Genomic DNA, 15123 nt, shown 5'->3' on the forward strand with positions numbered 1-15123 from the left:
TTTTTTTTTTTTTTGTTAATTATTTTTTAAAGGGGGATTTAAAATAGCTTCACAGGAGCCCCTCTATCCCATTAGATTACATTAGGGGGGAAGAAGGAGGAAGGATGGGGGACAGGGGAGGGGAGGGAAAAAGGGGGAAGGGAAGGCAGAGCAGTGTTAGGTAGGTAGGTAGAAAGAGCCAAAACAAGAAAATCACCATTAGGCAAATACCACAGTAATAACTGTTGCCAACAAGATCTGCCAATGAATGCAAATATTAGTGGGCTTAAGTTTGAGGAGGAAAAGAAGCATAACTACAAAGGAAAAGATAGTAACTTTATAGTGGAGAAACCTAGCAGACACCACTTTAACAAGGTCAACACTGAAATTTTGGACCTCTTGAAATGACACACTAGAATGCATCTCTGATATGAACCTCTTGATATGATGCATTTCTGTGGTATTCTTGCCAAAAATGCAAAACCTCATTCTAATTATGAGTACATCAAACAAACTCAAATTGAGGAGCATCCTACAAAATATCTGACCAGTACTCTTCAATATGTCAAAATCATAAAAGAAAACAAACTATCAGACTGGAGGAAACTAAGGAGTTACAAAAAATGCAAAATAGGATCCTAGAACAGAAAAACAACACTTAGTGAAAAAGTTGGTGAAATTCAAATAAGATCTGTAGATCAGTTAATAGTACTGTACCAACATAAATTTTCCAGTTTTAATCATTGCATTAGGGTTATACAAGATATTATAATATTAGGGGAAGCTGAATGAAGAGGTATATGCAAACTATACTATTTTTGCAATTTTTCTGTAAGTCTAAAATTTGTTCAACATACAAAAAAAACTTCTGCTATTGTTTTACAATGGTTTAAAAGAGAACACTTATGACCAGCTTCATTTTATCCCATCAAAACATGAATTTAATATGAAAAATAAGGCTATAATGTAAAATTACAATCGAACCTTTGTTGTAAGACTGAAGAAGCCATGAAATGGGCCACACCACTTCATTTAGTTTTCAGCAGAACATAAGAAAATGTTACCAAACACTTATTCTTTGCTTCTACCACCATCTTATTCTATGAGGGAACATCGTATTTGCAAGTGACATAAACTACATAAACAACAGGCTCAAATTATGAAAAATTATTTAATGACACTACTCTTGAAATTACATGCCTGTAAAGGATATCACAATAGTCCCACAATAAAGTTTGTTTCTGGGGGAATATCTAACAAGGCTCACTTGAATGGCAATTGGGGTCAGGACTCTTCTGTGTGTATGTGATGGTACTCTTGGTTTGGTTTGATTTTTGTGGGGGAATGGGCTGAGAGAAAACAGTTTTAACTAAAAATATACGCACAGTTGGTTAAAATTTACTAAAGAACAAATCTACATTTTTAGGCTATCTTTCAAAATCAGTCCTCTGTTCTGACTTATCCATTAACTTGTGGAGATTCAGGCTCATCCCCGTATTATTAAAATACATATTCATAAAACTTTTACAGTTGTGCTGTTCTAGTTACAAATAGCTTCTACTTTTCTAGGACATAATTTCACTTTGTTTAAGCAAGAATTCATTAAAGAAGCTATAAATAACTTTTAAATATTTAGCCATGAATAGAGGGTGGACTGGCATTGATGGCTTATTTTAGTACTAATGCAGAATGCTTTTTAAAAGCTACATTTCAGCATGCATCAAGCTAATGATTAACACTTGAAGTGTAATTTTCAATGTTAGAATAAATTTCTCTTTATTTTAAGGATTTTTGCTAACAGTCAATATGTTATTTCAATTATTTACTAGTAGGAAAGTAGCCTTAGAGAATGAAAATGTTGGAAAATTAAAACATAAAATTTCTTATATAAAAAATCTTGGATTTTTTTTTTAAGCATCTACACAACCTTTCCTTCTCTCCCAAAATATAATTCCAGTTAAAAGTGAACACACCAAGGAAAAAGAATTGCCTATGGAATTACACGAATTCAAGGAACCACTGTGTGGTGCAGGTAGCATAGATATGAATCAAAGACATTTCTGTATTCAATTCTGAATCATAAACTTCACAACATTTTAGAGACCAAGTTTCATAAAATTTTTACTTGAAAAAAAAAATGTTTTACAAAATACCATTCTTCTAATCAAAGAAACTTTCCCAGAGGGTACATGTAGCTTTCGGCCTCAGAGATGATAGAATGACCGTCAAAGGGGAGAGTTTTTTTAAATAGCCACCTAGCTGCAAAACCTACAAAAAGTAGATTTTTTTAAAGTGCCTTTAAAATGCTAAAGCAAGTAACATAATTGTTGAATCTATTTGAAATTTTTTAAGTTTCCTTAAAATGGTCCATATGGTATGCACAACTTCACAGCTGGTACAAAACTGCCTGTATTTAGTTCAAAACACAAAAACAATGCATATGAACAGTATTCTTTGAAAAATAATTCTAAATACTGCCAGTGCATCGTAAGAACACTTAGACAACAGTATTGACAGTATTCAGAAAATTAACAAAACAAGCTGAATATTAAAGTATTCAAACATTTACTTTGATTTTGAATACCACTGATAACAGTAAGAGATCTTGCTGCCAAATGAATTCTGGATGCCTATTTCAAACTACACGTAACGTATTTTGCGATATAGATTCTAAAGAAATGCAAAACTAGGTTCCAGGATGTAAACTCCCATTGCCTAGGCAGGCCCTAGTTTTTCTGCTGCAATCTGGCAGCTTTGAACTTTGAAACCCTCTTTGTAGTTTCTTCTGATACTTCTGACAGAACTTCTTTTCGTTCTGGAATGGTGGGTAGCACAGGATGAACCAGGGTTGGGTGTGGTGTTAAGGAGGGTGACAGAAATTCTTTTTCTATTACAGTTCCAGAAAAAGCCTAGAAGACAAAAGTCAGATTATGGTAACAAAACGTAAGTAAGATGCCCACAAAATCTTTATCCTGTATTTGCCAATTAGACATTTCTTTTTGTTAAAAGTAAATTCTTAAGATTTTTGGATAAATACACAAAATACAAATTGTTCAAAGAAATCAAGTACTATTAAAATATATCTTAATTACACCACCAAATATAAGTAGATTTTTATAAGAAAGCAAAATGTAAAATGAACGTTTTATCTGGTATCAAACAAAAATGGGTACATAAAATATCCTCAACTTTCACACATTCCATTTATGTCCAGACCATGCTGTGGAAAATAATGTATTGAACTAAAACATGCTATTAGGGTGTCAAACATGAGCTGATGAATGAGCTATCCTATGGAGGCCATGCTGCCCGCTAGCCAATAGCTTACTTTCAGCAGTAGTGACATTTCTTAGGTGGTGTTCATTTATGGCAGTTACTTGAGAATTTTATTGAATCTTGCCTCAATTTTATTTAAGAGATCAGTGTGAACTGAAAAATTAAGTGCTGATACTAGTGGAGACAAGCACCTGTCTCAAAATTTATCATAATTCAATAATGAAAATCAGATGTTCCACCAAAAAAAAATGATTCTTTTAATTTCAACTGGATGTCTGCTGGACTTAATCTGGCCAACTATGTGTTCAACTGAAAAAAAAGTAATGTGTACAAAATGCTGGAAATATAACCAATGATGTATCTTTATATATCTTTTTATATAAAGGGGCACCTGAGTGGCTCAGTCAGTTAAGTGTCTGCCTTCAGCTCAGGTCATGATCGAGCCCCGCATCCATCGGGCTCCCTGCTCAGCGGGGAGTCTGCTTCTCCCTCTCCCTCTGCCCCTCCCCCTGCCTTGTGCTCTCTTGCATGCTCACTCTCTCTCAAATAATATTTTAAAATAAATAAATATAAATGAATGACTGAATGAATGAATAAGATCTATAAAACCCAAGAGTTGATACGGATTTTATTCTGAAAGTTTCTGGAATTTGATTGCCCCTTTCATCTTTTAAAACTCATTACATACAAAGTAAAATCTGACATGTAAACTTTCATGTATATTTTGCTTCCCTTTGTCTACCAAGAGTACAAATTTAGTTAAGACAATGTATCACCTGAATACTTTAGAAAGCCACGCCCCTCCACCTTGCCCCACCAAAGAAACAAAACAAGAATGCCCCTTCCTTCCCACAGTATTTCAAGAACTTGGGTGGAATCCAAGCTCTTAAAAGAAACCCAAAGTCTACTTTCTCAAAACTCCTATTTTATCCTGATGAGCATTGAGCCTTATATAAAAAATGCTTCTGCAAAAAGAAGACATTATTTCAGCATTTAAAGACACTGAAAAGGATATCTTTCAAGTACTTACCATATGCATGAACTATTTGTTTTGGTGTTCAAAAAAAATGTATAGCCTCTAGAATGCTAATGATAACAGTTCAATACAAAATGCAAAGCTAATAAGAATGAAATAAAACTAAGTTCCAGTCTTGAGCTCTAGCTATACCATGATACATTAAGTCCTTATAAAAACCTAATTTTCAAAAACTTAAAAATAGCAGAAATCTACACCCATTACCTGTTTTTCTAATAGTATGGAAGACTATTAAATGAGATATTTTCCAGGGCAACTGAGATCATTGTACTGGGTGGAGGGGAGGAGAATATACTGATCATATATACTGTCTCTAAATGCTAATGATTTCCATCCCCAGTGACATTTAGTACAATTATCACCGTTTCATTACTACTTAGTACAAGCAATAGTTTTAGATATGCTTGCTTATATATAAACATATATATTTTTAGATGTATTTGATGTATACACAAATGGGTATATCACTTTGATGCAGGTGTGAGTGGGAACCTTATAAACTGAAAATCTGAAATACCCACAAAACAAAAAACAAAAAAATTTAGAAATCATGCCTGGGAATAATGGCAACCATAACATATGACTATTTCAAAGATAGGAATTCTAATTTGGGGATCTCCCAATACCCCTCCCCTCCACACACAATAGTGTGTGCTATGTGGTAGATAAGAATATATCTGTGTGCACTCATTTTTCTGAGGGGAGGATCTCCAGCTTTCATTAAATTGTAAAACGGTTCCATAACCCCCAAGAGTAAATATGTCCCTGGCACAGGCCAAAACACAGGACCTCAGATAATTATCTGCCATATATATTTCTTCTTTAACTCAACTAAAGCATATAAAGGAAGTGTACAGTCATCTACTTGAACTATTCTAAAATGACTATGGTTTGGTCTAGTGGTAATTTATTTAAAGTAAGCTGTTAAATGATCTTCTAGCCAAAAATGTAACACATATGCAAACTGAGATACTTTAAAATTCCTACTTCACAAAAATAAAACTTTAAGATTGGTAATATTTTCCCCCTGCAAAAGTTTTCTTGAATTATGTTAACTTTACAAGACCCTCATTTATGTTGCTAGTGACTATTAATGTTTTACAAATTATTAATTATTGAAAAAGAACAAACCTAGAATGAATTAGGTCCCATAATTTTTGAGATTAAATATATGTACAAACTAAAGAAGCTGTAAGATAAACAATTCCATTAACCAGTTGATTAACTTCAATAAATAACAATATAAGATAAAATCATTTAAAGAGTAGAAGACTAATAATTTATAAACCATACCTAGGAGATAGAGCACCTCTAATTTTTAAAAAGGCAGAGGAGAGCCTCTTTTAAAGAAATGTCTTTTCAACTCCAAAAATTATCTCTGTGAAATCGGGAAAGTGAATCATAGGCGCTTCTGAAATGGAGCTACCACCACCTTTTTGATCTCACAAAAACTGAGGAAAGATAACTACATGACATAAGAGAGGCAGAGACACACACACACCTCAGGCGTTCCTGATAAGGACAAAAGTTTCTTGGGATGATTTTCCTCTCGTTCCTCTTCCAAAATACTCTCACTAGTGTCACTGCAAGTGGCCTCCTCGCAGCTGACACTCCTCAGGCCTCCCCGCCGGTCGTCCAAGTCTGCAGCACTGCTTTCACTGGTGTCACTGCAAACACTGTTCTCTCTGCTGCGAGACTTCAGGATCGACTTGCGAGGCACGTACTCTCCGTTCACAACATCAACGAAGACTCTACAATATCCGAAAACATACACAGCCACTTTGGGTAACTCAAAAACAGAGGATACATTTATAATGATTTAAAAAAAATCTTTTCTAGAAATTAATCTACAACGCTTTTTTCAAAGTTACATCTAAAATTTTCACAATCAAAATAATTTTTAGCTTCAAATGATGTATTTTATATTCTTAAAAACATGATTTTTTTGGCCTGAGTACTTTTTTTATACCCATGTTCTGGGTGACACCTGATTTGCCAAAATTCCACATAAATTTAGGCCTACTTACAAGACAATTTAGCAATTTTAACTCTTTTACAAATATGGGTCATGAAAACAGTAGGTATTTTTAAATGGTAACTTTTTCAACAAACAACACAACAAAAAACTGGAACAGCAATGCTTGACTCCTGCTTTGTGAAAAGGTAAACCACATGCCAAGCATCTTCACAGCTATGGCAGAAAGTACTGCTCCAGCCCACTAGAAACACAAACTTTTTTTTCTAAAGTTAACATACAACATATTTTGACTGGATCGATTGGGAATGTTTTAAAAGCACTGGCAAAGAGGGGGAAAAGGGAAAGACCATGCACTTTTCCAAGTGCTTTGACCTGGGAACCTATGGTAGCTCAGTAGCCCCTGTGAGAGTATTTGAAATACTAAGCAACTCTATCAGAATACCTCACTTTTCAGTGACAGATAGAGCCTTCTGTATTACAGACAACCTCTTCCTATAAATGTTCAGTTACAAAAAGAGGGAAGGGAACAGCACATTGTTCTGCTGCCTGTGAATACCACTCACCTATAAATGTCAGCAGGAGTCCTGATAGTAGGCAGCTCTTGGGCAGAATGACCACCACCAGAGCTGTTCTTTCGTTTCCGTTTAGCTTCTTCTTTCTTTTCACTGAATTTTAAAGTGGTATTTTTTCCAGTATTTATTCGGACCTAAAAATTTCACAGCATAAAATAACAACCCTTTTGAGAAATTAAATCAAAGTCAAAACTAAAACAAACTCTGTAAGTAAAGAAGAGTGACAGTTTAAATTTTTTTGACACTCATGAAATGATGTGCATTATCAGGATTAAAAAGTCCTTACCTTAACATACTTTACTACATTAAATTGTATCTTCTTTAATGACCAATTCTAGTCTTCAGTGACTTTATTATTGTATTGAAAGCAAATTACATTTAAACTAAATGATTCATTTATTATAAGCTTTCACATCACCCCATTACTTTGACGTAAATTTTTGGCTTAAATCATGCATTTCAAAACAAAGAGCACAATTAACCAAAAGAAATATTTGGTAAGAATATAAAATTTAGGTCATAAAAGCAATATTAGATAATATTTAACTATTTAGAATTTTTTAAATACCTCTAGTTTTTAGAAACTGAACTAAGAAAAAACAAACAAACAAAAAAAACCCTGCAGGATTATCATGTTATTCTTCTATTCCTACTAGGCATTTATACTGCGCTTTCCACATGAATGACTGCTCTTCCTCATAACATTCCTAAAACTACTACTTTTTCTTCCTTTTTTATTGACATGCAAATAAGAAAAAGTTTAAAGCCTGAAATAAGAATCATAAAACAAACTTCTTTTTCTGGTTATTAGGTCAATTTTTTCCAAAGAATTCACAAGATGCTCCCTTTAGACTGAAGTATTAAAAAATAAATAAATAAATAATTTCACTTCCTATTAGAGCAGGGATAACTTAAGGGACCTAAGAAATATCAAATATGTTTTAAACATGTTTCATTAAATAATAATCACGGATACTTAAGACTGATACCATGGACCCTTAACTCTGCTCTAGGCAATCCCTGAAGAGATACCTTGTGGTACAAAGAGCACTACACTGACACAAAGGACTTTCTGTTTTATTACTAGCCAGCTCTATGGACTTCCAGGCCTTAAGTTTCCTTGAGAAAGATGAATTAGAAAGATAAATTCCCAGCTGCTCCTCAGAGCAGCATTGCAGAGCAAGGGAATGAGTTTAAGGTAGTCTATCCTTCCTCCAATCAGAACCAACCTGTTTTGATCTATTTTAAATACTGGGATTTTACAATAAGTACGAAGGGAATAAAAAGTCTTTTGATACTAAAGAAACGCTTACAAACCCTGTATTAGAAGATCTCTACAAGAGGGCACATTCTGCGTGGAGCACTGGGTGTTATGCACAAACAATGAATCATGGAACACTACATCAAAAACTAATGATGTAATGTATGGTGATTAACATAACAATAAAAAATTATTAAAAAGAAGATCTCTACAGTAACCCCCAGGTCTAAAATGCCAAAATTCTAAAGTCATGATTATCCACAGATGTTTATATTTACTTTATCAGAAAAGGAGCTACTTTTTACTTCCTCCTAAATTTTTCCACTTTGCTCATGGTGCTCCTATTCATGTTGTGCCCATACAGAAAATAAAAACCAGGCATAATTAAAAATGTAACAAAAGCAGTCACTTTAACATCCTAAGTACACCAAAACACCCACAATATAATTAACTCTCGAATTCATAAGAAAACTCTCCGAATGAAGGACAGGTGGAGTTACAGTGGTTGCTGCTCAAATCTGATCCCTTTCCAGACCCCAAATAATTCAAATTCTATTGTGGCTTCAGAGAACAATGGACCAAAAACAAACTATCTAGATTTTAGACTCCCCCCCTACCCTTTTTCTTTTTAGAAAAATTGGCCAGAATAAGAGGCAAAAGATGGTTTTCTTGTTTGGCACTATCAACAATATTAATCACTGCTGACACTGTTCTTTTTTAAAGAGTATTATCAGGCGCCTGGGTGGCTCAGATGGTTAAGCATCTGCCTTCGGCTCAGGTCATGATCCCAGGGTCCTGGGATCGAGTCCTGCATCGGGCTCCCTGCTCCTTGGGAGCCTGCTTCTCCCTCTGCCTCTCTCCCTCTCTCTCTCTCTCATGAATAAATAAATAAAATATTTTTAAAAAAATAAAGAGTATTATCGATGATACTGAATATTTAAATTATATGCAAAATTAATAAAGTTAAAAGTATACAAACCCTCTTAGGTTCGACAGTATGAGAAAAATATATTGTTGGTATAGAATGATCTCCAACCCCTAAAGCATCATGGTCATTTTCATTTTCATTATCACCACCATCAACATCATCATCATCATCATCATCTTCATTACTGTGGTAAGAATTTGAACCGTTCATTGAATGAATGCCATTCATCTGACCACCGAACAGTTCTGAATGTGTAACATCCTTATAACAGCTGCTGGAAGTAACAGAGTCTGTTATTTGATGCATCACATGCACATTTATATTCTGATCTTCCTTTTCTTCTTCAGAAGACGTGGTATCCTCTCCATTTGCAATCATAGTATCAGGCTTACTAGTAAAGAAAAAGAAAATTAACAAGATCAAACAAACACATCAAAATTCTCCACATTCTAATTCTCAGTTCATTTCAATGGGCAGAAATTAAGATTGAATAAGATATATTTTTAACTAGAATTCTAAGTCTATAAAAATGTTTTGAAATAAATTAACAAAAAACCCCTACGCTAATTCTGTATGTTGTAGTTACTCAAACACTAAGTAAAATATAGATGATTTTTTTATCTTTGCAAGAGGACATGGCCACCCACAACACAATATAAATAATACAATCAAGAGATTTGTAAGAAATTCACAGAGAATATGTTTCTCTATTTAAAGACCAGAAATTAAAGCCCCAGAACATGTAACACATTCTTATTTCTACTTCTATATTTGGAATATTTTACAAGCATGTATTATTGTAATTTTAAAAAAAGAATTCATACATACACACATGAATGTAATTATATGTATACACACATGTACATTTTTCATGCTTCATTTCTGAAGGATTTGAAGACCTTACAAAAATAACAAAACCAAAAAAGCAATAGAACTGAAATAACATCATGCAAAAATAGAAAGAGAATCATGACCAAGAAAACAACAAGATTCAAGATTCAAGACTGATCTAAAAAAATGAAAGAGTTTCAGTTAATCAAAAAGACCTAAGAATTCATAGGTGAAATGGTAGAAAAAAATATATATCCTTTGTGCCTCATGTCCTATTTTTCACAGAAACTAATTACTGCATATGGTACATCATTAAGCAAAATAATATATGAACTTCTGTAGTAACAGATTTCATTGAGCATTCTGACAATTCCAAGTGAGTGCTAATGTGTATTTCAAACAGCAGTTTGGAAAAGTTTTTCATATATATAACTACCTGACCAGATTACAAACTGCCTGCTCAATAAACAGAAAAGTTTGCAAAGGAAAGCAAGAATAAACATTTTACAGTAACAAATCCAGAGCAAGTTTTTCTTTTAACAAGTCATTCAAATATACAGCATTATCCTGACTAGAGTATAAAAATATTTCATTTAAAATGTAATATATAAAACATCCATAATTATTTTAAGTCGACTATATATCTTAGGACTTCATTATATAAAATATGGCTGAAATCTTAAAAAAAACAGGAATACTGATTTTAAGTATTTCTGTACACACACATATATGCATGGGCATGTACATGAATGTACAGCCCTAAAAGAAAATATTCTAAAGAAGTTAATATTTATTTTAGAGTGGGAGGATTACTGATATTTTAATATATTATACTTTTCTATATTTTCTTCAATTAACATGTATTGTTTTATTAATGAGGAAAGAGATTAACAAGGAAATGTTGTTTAGAAACAAATTCTCTTGGAAAGATAATGTCATTAGGTACCTATCAAGTTCACCCAGCAATTCTTCTTGTCTCTCTAGTTCTTCAAGTCGAGCCCACAGTTCCTTATCAGCAAGCAAATCCTTGGATTTTACATCATTTGCAAAATCTGCTTCAAAAATATCTGAAGTTTTTGGTTTGGAGTGAGGTTTATGAGCAATTCGGTGTTTTGCTATTTAAAAAAAAAGGAAAGACAGGGCTATTAATGGCCAACTTTAAAAAGGCATAAATGTAAACTTATGAGACTTTCTTTAGAGGAGAGGGGATGTTGAGACAGAGAGGGATGGTTTTAAAGGTAAGCAAAGGCAACTCCAAGATGTATCTATCTCATAATCTTGCTACTCAAAGTGTGGTCCAAAGACCAGCACCACTGATATCCTTGCAGAACATTTCAGAAGTATTGACACTCAGGGCCACCCCAGATCTGCCAAATCACAACCCTGTGTTTTAACAAGAGCCCAAGAGGATTCATATGCACATTAAAGACCATGAAGAGCTACCTGAGAGCTTCAAAAATGCATAAGTAGAAATGGTCACAAGGTACCCTACTTATAACAAAAAAATTCAACACAAATAATACATATCTTCCATTCTTACTCAAAAGAATTTAGTTACTAAAGTAATACATCAAAGCCTTGTCACAGGATACTTTCAACTCCAAGACACTGCCAGGCATGAAAACCCTAGGAGGAATCTATAGAGGCTAATCCCTGGGAAGTTGGACTATAATTTTATATATGAACATTTCTACTTTTTAAATTGCTTTATCTTATTTGTAATTCTCATGTGAGGGCAGGAGATAAAGAAAATCTGAACTCAAATCCATTTGCTTTTCATTTGAAAAAAATGGACTTTTTTATAAAGCATATTATAGCTTTGAAGAAGGCAATGGGGAAGAAGTCTAAAATGCTGTTATGAGATATGGTTAACAGATGACCTCCACCGTATATTCAAAAGTAGAACAGCCTCCTAAATCTGAAAATACCAAAATTGTGTTTCATGGCCTATTATTCTCTGTAACTATCATTGATAAAGCAGTATTAGCAAGTTTCATATTTCAGGCCTGTAAAACACAAAAATCTTTCACTGGTCACCACAAACAAAAATTGTAACTTGTCTTTCTGTTCTTTAACTAATGTATGTCTCCTTTATTTCACCTCCTAAAGCCACTTGATACTAATTTTGATGCCCTATTAGTAGAGATAGTATGGCTAGAATATGGCTTCTAAAATTATCCTGTTTCAACCAGTAAGTTCTCTTCAGAGTTAATTACTTAAAAAAAATGGATTTTAAAAAATCAAAATAATGTTAAAAGTAACAGTTTTCTACAGCAGCAAATTATAAACCATTTATATAATATTTTTAAAAATTTCACTACTGTAACACGTTACAACTGACTGGGAAATCACTCACTGCCTTTACTGAAGTAAACCCAAACACATAACCCATCCTTGGCAAGAGAAGGCTATTAGGTGAGCCTGGGAAACCACCTGTGTCCAGAATGCCACTGCAAGCAACATAAAATGAATGGCCGAAAAATGCTTAGATTATCTTCATTTTTTCTTCCAAAAACAACACCTAAAGCTAAACTTTTAAAAGAAGAAGAACTAGCAAAAGATATATTATGACTCAAAGTCAATGATCAAATTAGGGGCAGACCAGTGTATAGAATATACATCTTCTGAATTTGAGATATTTGGATCATTACAACTTTGAAGAAAGCCATGTCATCTCACCACTTAAAATAGATCAGCCAGTTATCAAGTTTTTCATCAAAAAGTTATTTCTCTTCTAATGTTTATATTTTAAAATATATTAAAACATATAATGATTTATATCAAAGTTATAAAAACATAATAATCAATGAAACAAATGTTTGTATCTTATGAATTTAAAAGTATCATATAATCCTAAATATCTCACATAAGAGCCCCTGAAAATCAACACAAATGGCAAATATTTAAATAACTAGACATAAAACAATCTTACTGCTTACCTTTAAATTCAAAGTCACTTTTAATTTCTTCTCTTATGTCAACAATGTCGCCTGCAGCCTAATTTTTTAAACAAAAAAAGCCCATTAACAATTTGAATCTTCAATACATTAAAATTCTTGTAAGTGCAATCATACAAACTAGAAAAATGCCTGAAAGCAACTGAAACAAGGGATTTGTTCCAGGGCTGTAAGATTTTTTTTCAACATAAAGACTGTTCTAAAAAAACTAGAAGACTGAAAACAAATACTCACATCACTCATTTTCTGCAAATCTTCTGTGAATTCAACTCTGGATTCAAAATTTTTCATCACTTTTTTTAAATCATCTATTGTTTTTCTTACATCTGAAATAAACAACACAACCATTATGTAAAATGTGGCATATGTAAGACCTACAGTATCATTTTAACTATAGTCCTATCATACTGCAAATATAATGACTAAATAATAATGTTTTAGAAAACATCTTACCTTACCTTTATTTTCATTTTAAATGGACTTAACAGTATAGTCACACTGTGGGTTTTTTGTGATATACACAGTATGTGACTCTGTTACTAAAGTGTCTGTCTACTAACATTTTTCTCTACATTACAGAATGCAAAATACGATTACAGATGTTGCACGGTACGACCAAATTCCTCCAGAACCACCACCTATTTGGACTATCACACATAACACAGTATTTCACAACAGTTTGTACAATTTTTATCCAGCTTTATAACAAAAAGATAGAACAGATTGAAATCCGTTATTTTGCTTCTGTACAGAAATATCCCTGAATTAAACAACTGAAAATATAAAATTTTTATGGCATATTATCATCCATTTTCCAACTTTAAATTTTAATAACTGCACAGTAATACAATCTATACACTTTCAATTTCTCCTAAATATCACCCTCCATTAATTTATTTGAAGAAAAAACTTAATTTGGGAATGGACAAAAACATTTCTCTATCTAATACTAGACAAATGCAACAAGTAATTCATGTTTCTTGGATTGAAGTAGAAATCTCTGTTATGCAGCCAATAGCACCATCCAAAATACAGGGGATTTCTAATCATAATTATAAGCTGAATGATCTCCAAATATAGAATTTTTTTAAGGACAGGCACTGATAAAGAATAATAGAGAGTGATCTGATACGTCCTCCCCCGGATGCTGGGTGATTTCCTACTGTTTGACAACAGGCACTCAATCAGTAAGCAGCTCAGGAGGGGATGGAGGAGAAAAGTATACAGTCCCTTCTCTGCCAATGATGAATGTAGGTCTGGCAAAGGTCTAAGCAGTTAAAATATCTTTTAAAAGCATGAAAATAAGGCAGGGTGTTCAAAGTGAAATATCAGCCCATGTGAAGGGCTTTTCAAACAGCGGCACATTTTCTGACACAGCTCTCGTGATACGCAATGCTAGTTTAAATGAAACACCAGCACTTGTGCTCTAGCCATGAATGGGTTACAAAGAAAAGACTGCATTAACCAAATGAAAATGACGGTGTAAACAGTTCATAAAGCCTCGCAGCCCCGATGCCGCTGTAGATCATTAAATTCCTGCAACAATTAGACCTTTTCTCACGGCAGCAAATTGGAGCGGTTGCCATGGCAAATCTGAGCCCTTAAGTCATATATCTTTGATTGCAGAAAGGTCAGACTCAGACAGCCTAATAACTCAAGGAGCTGTTTGACAGGTTTCATCCGAGCATGGTCACAGAACAGCATAAAACTGTGTCGGCAGTTGTTAAAAGCAGGGGGTCAGGGAAAAGGTTAAGGTTATGGAATGTTTTTGCTTCAGTAAACTCAGTCAGATAATGTGTCTAACCAGCTTTAGATCCAAAGAACATGATTTTAGGTAGGAGGTCAAATCAATAACTTTTTTCAAGAAGACTGGAAAATATTAAAAATGGCAGGTAGGTAAGCTAAGTACATTTTTAAAAGTCTATCCACATCTAAATACTGTGCAACCAAGCTAAAGGTATCCCGGGAAGCCTTGGCTTGTCAATGTGGAGAGAACAGATTGTTCACTGAGGCCCTTATATGTTATAGGACTTAGTTTCAATCAACTGTTGTTGATTTTAAAGGAAACTCGTCCTAAGTCATACATGTTAGAAAAAGTTGTGTGACTATTCCATTTAAGAAGCTAAAGAATGTTTTATAGAAAGAGTAATTAGGAAAACAAAAGATATATCACACACTTACAGTTCCCTCTTTAAATCGAGAAAAGCTCTTTCAACCATATATTAATAATGAACCACTATCACAAAGTTAGGGAATCAGATCTCAACATCACGTATTTTATAACAGAATCCCAGAAATAACTCCA

General features: G+C 33.5%; 1 protein-coding gene across 1 annotated transcript in view; it reads right to left on the reverse strand.

Annotated features, from left to right (window-relative positions):
• Nucleotides 1–1131: 1131 nt before the first annotated feature.
• URI1 (URI1 prefoldin like chaperone) overlaps nt 1132–15123 on the reverse strand; it is a 92240-nt gene continuing 78248 nt past the window's right edge. Inside the window, exons 5-11 of the mRNA XM_025854389.2 lie at nt 13053–13144; nt 12801–12858; nt 10808–10976; nt 9082–9421; nt 6833–6975; nt 5793–6042; nt 1132–2888 (exon numbers count right to left, since the gene is read on the reverse strand). Of these exons, the coding sequence (XP_025710174.1) occupies nt 2706–2888; nt 5793–6042; nt 6833–6975; nt 9082–9421; nt 10808–10976; nt 12801–12858; nt 13053–13144 (1235 nt within the window). The 3' untranslated portion in view covers nt 1132–2705. The remainder of the gene's footprint in view (nt 2889–5792; nt 6043–6832; nt 6976–9081; nt 9422–10807; nt 10977–12800; nt 12859–13052; nt 13145–15123) is intronic.

Source organism: Callorhinus ursinus, unplaced genomic scaffold (genome assembly GCF_003265705.2).
Source record: "Callorhinus ursinus isolate GAN/ISIS: 27379988/994484 unplaced genomic scaffold, GSC_fseal_2.0 scaffold61, whole genome shotgun sequence".
Lineage (NCBI taxonomy): Eukaryota > Metazoa > Chordata > Mammalia > Carnivora > Otariidae > Callorhinus > Callorhinus ursinus.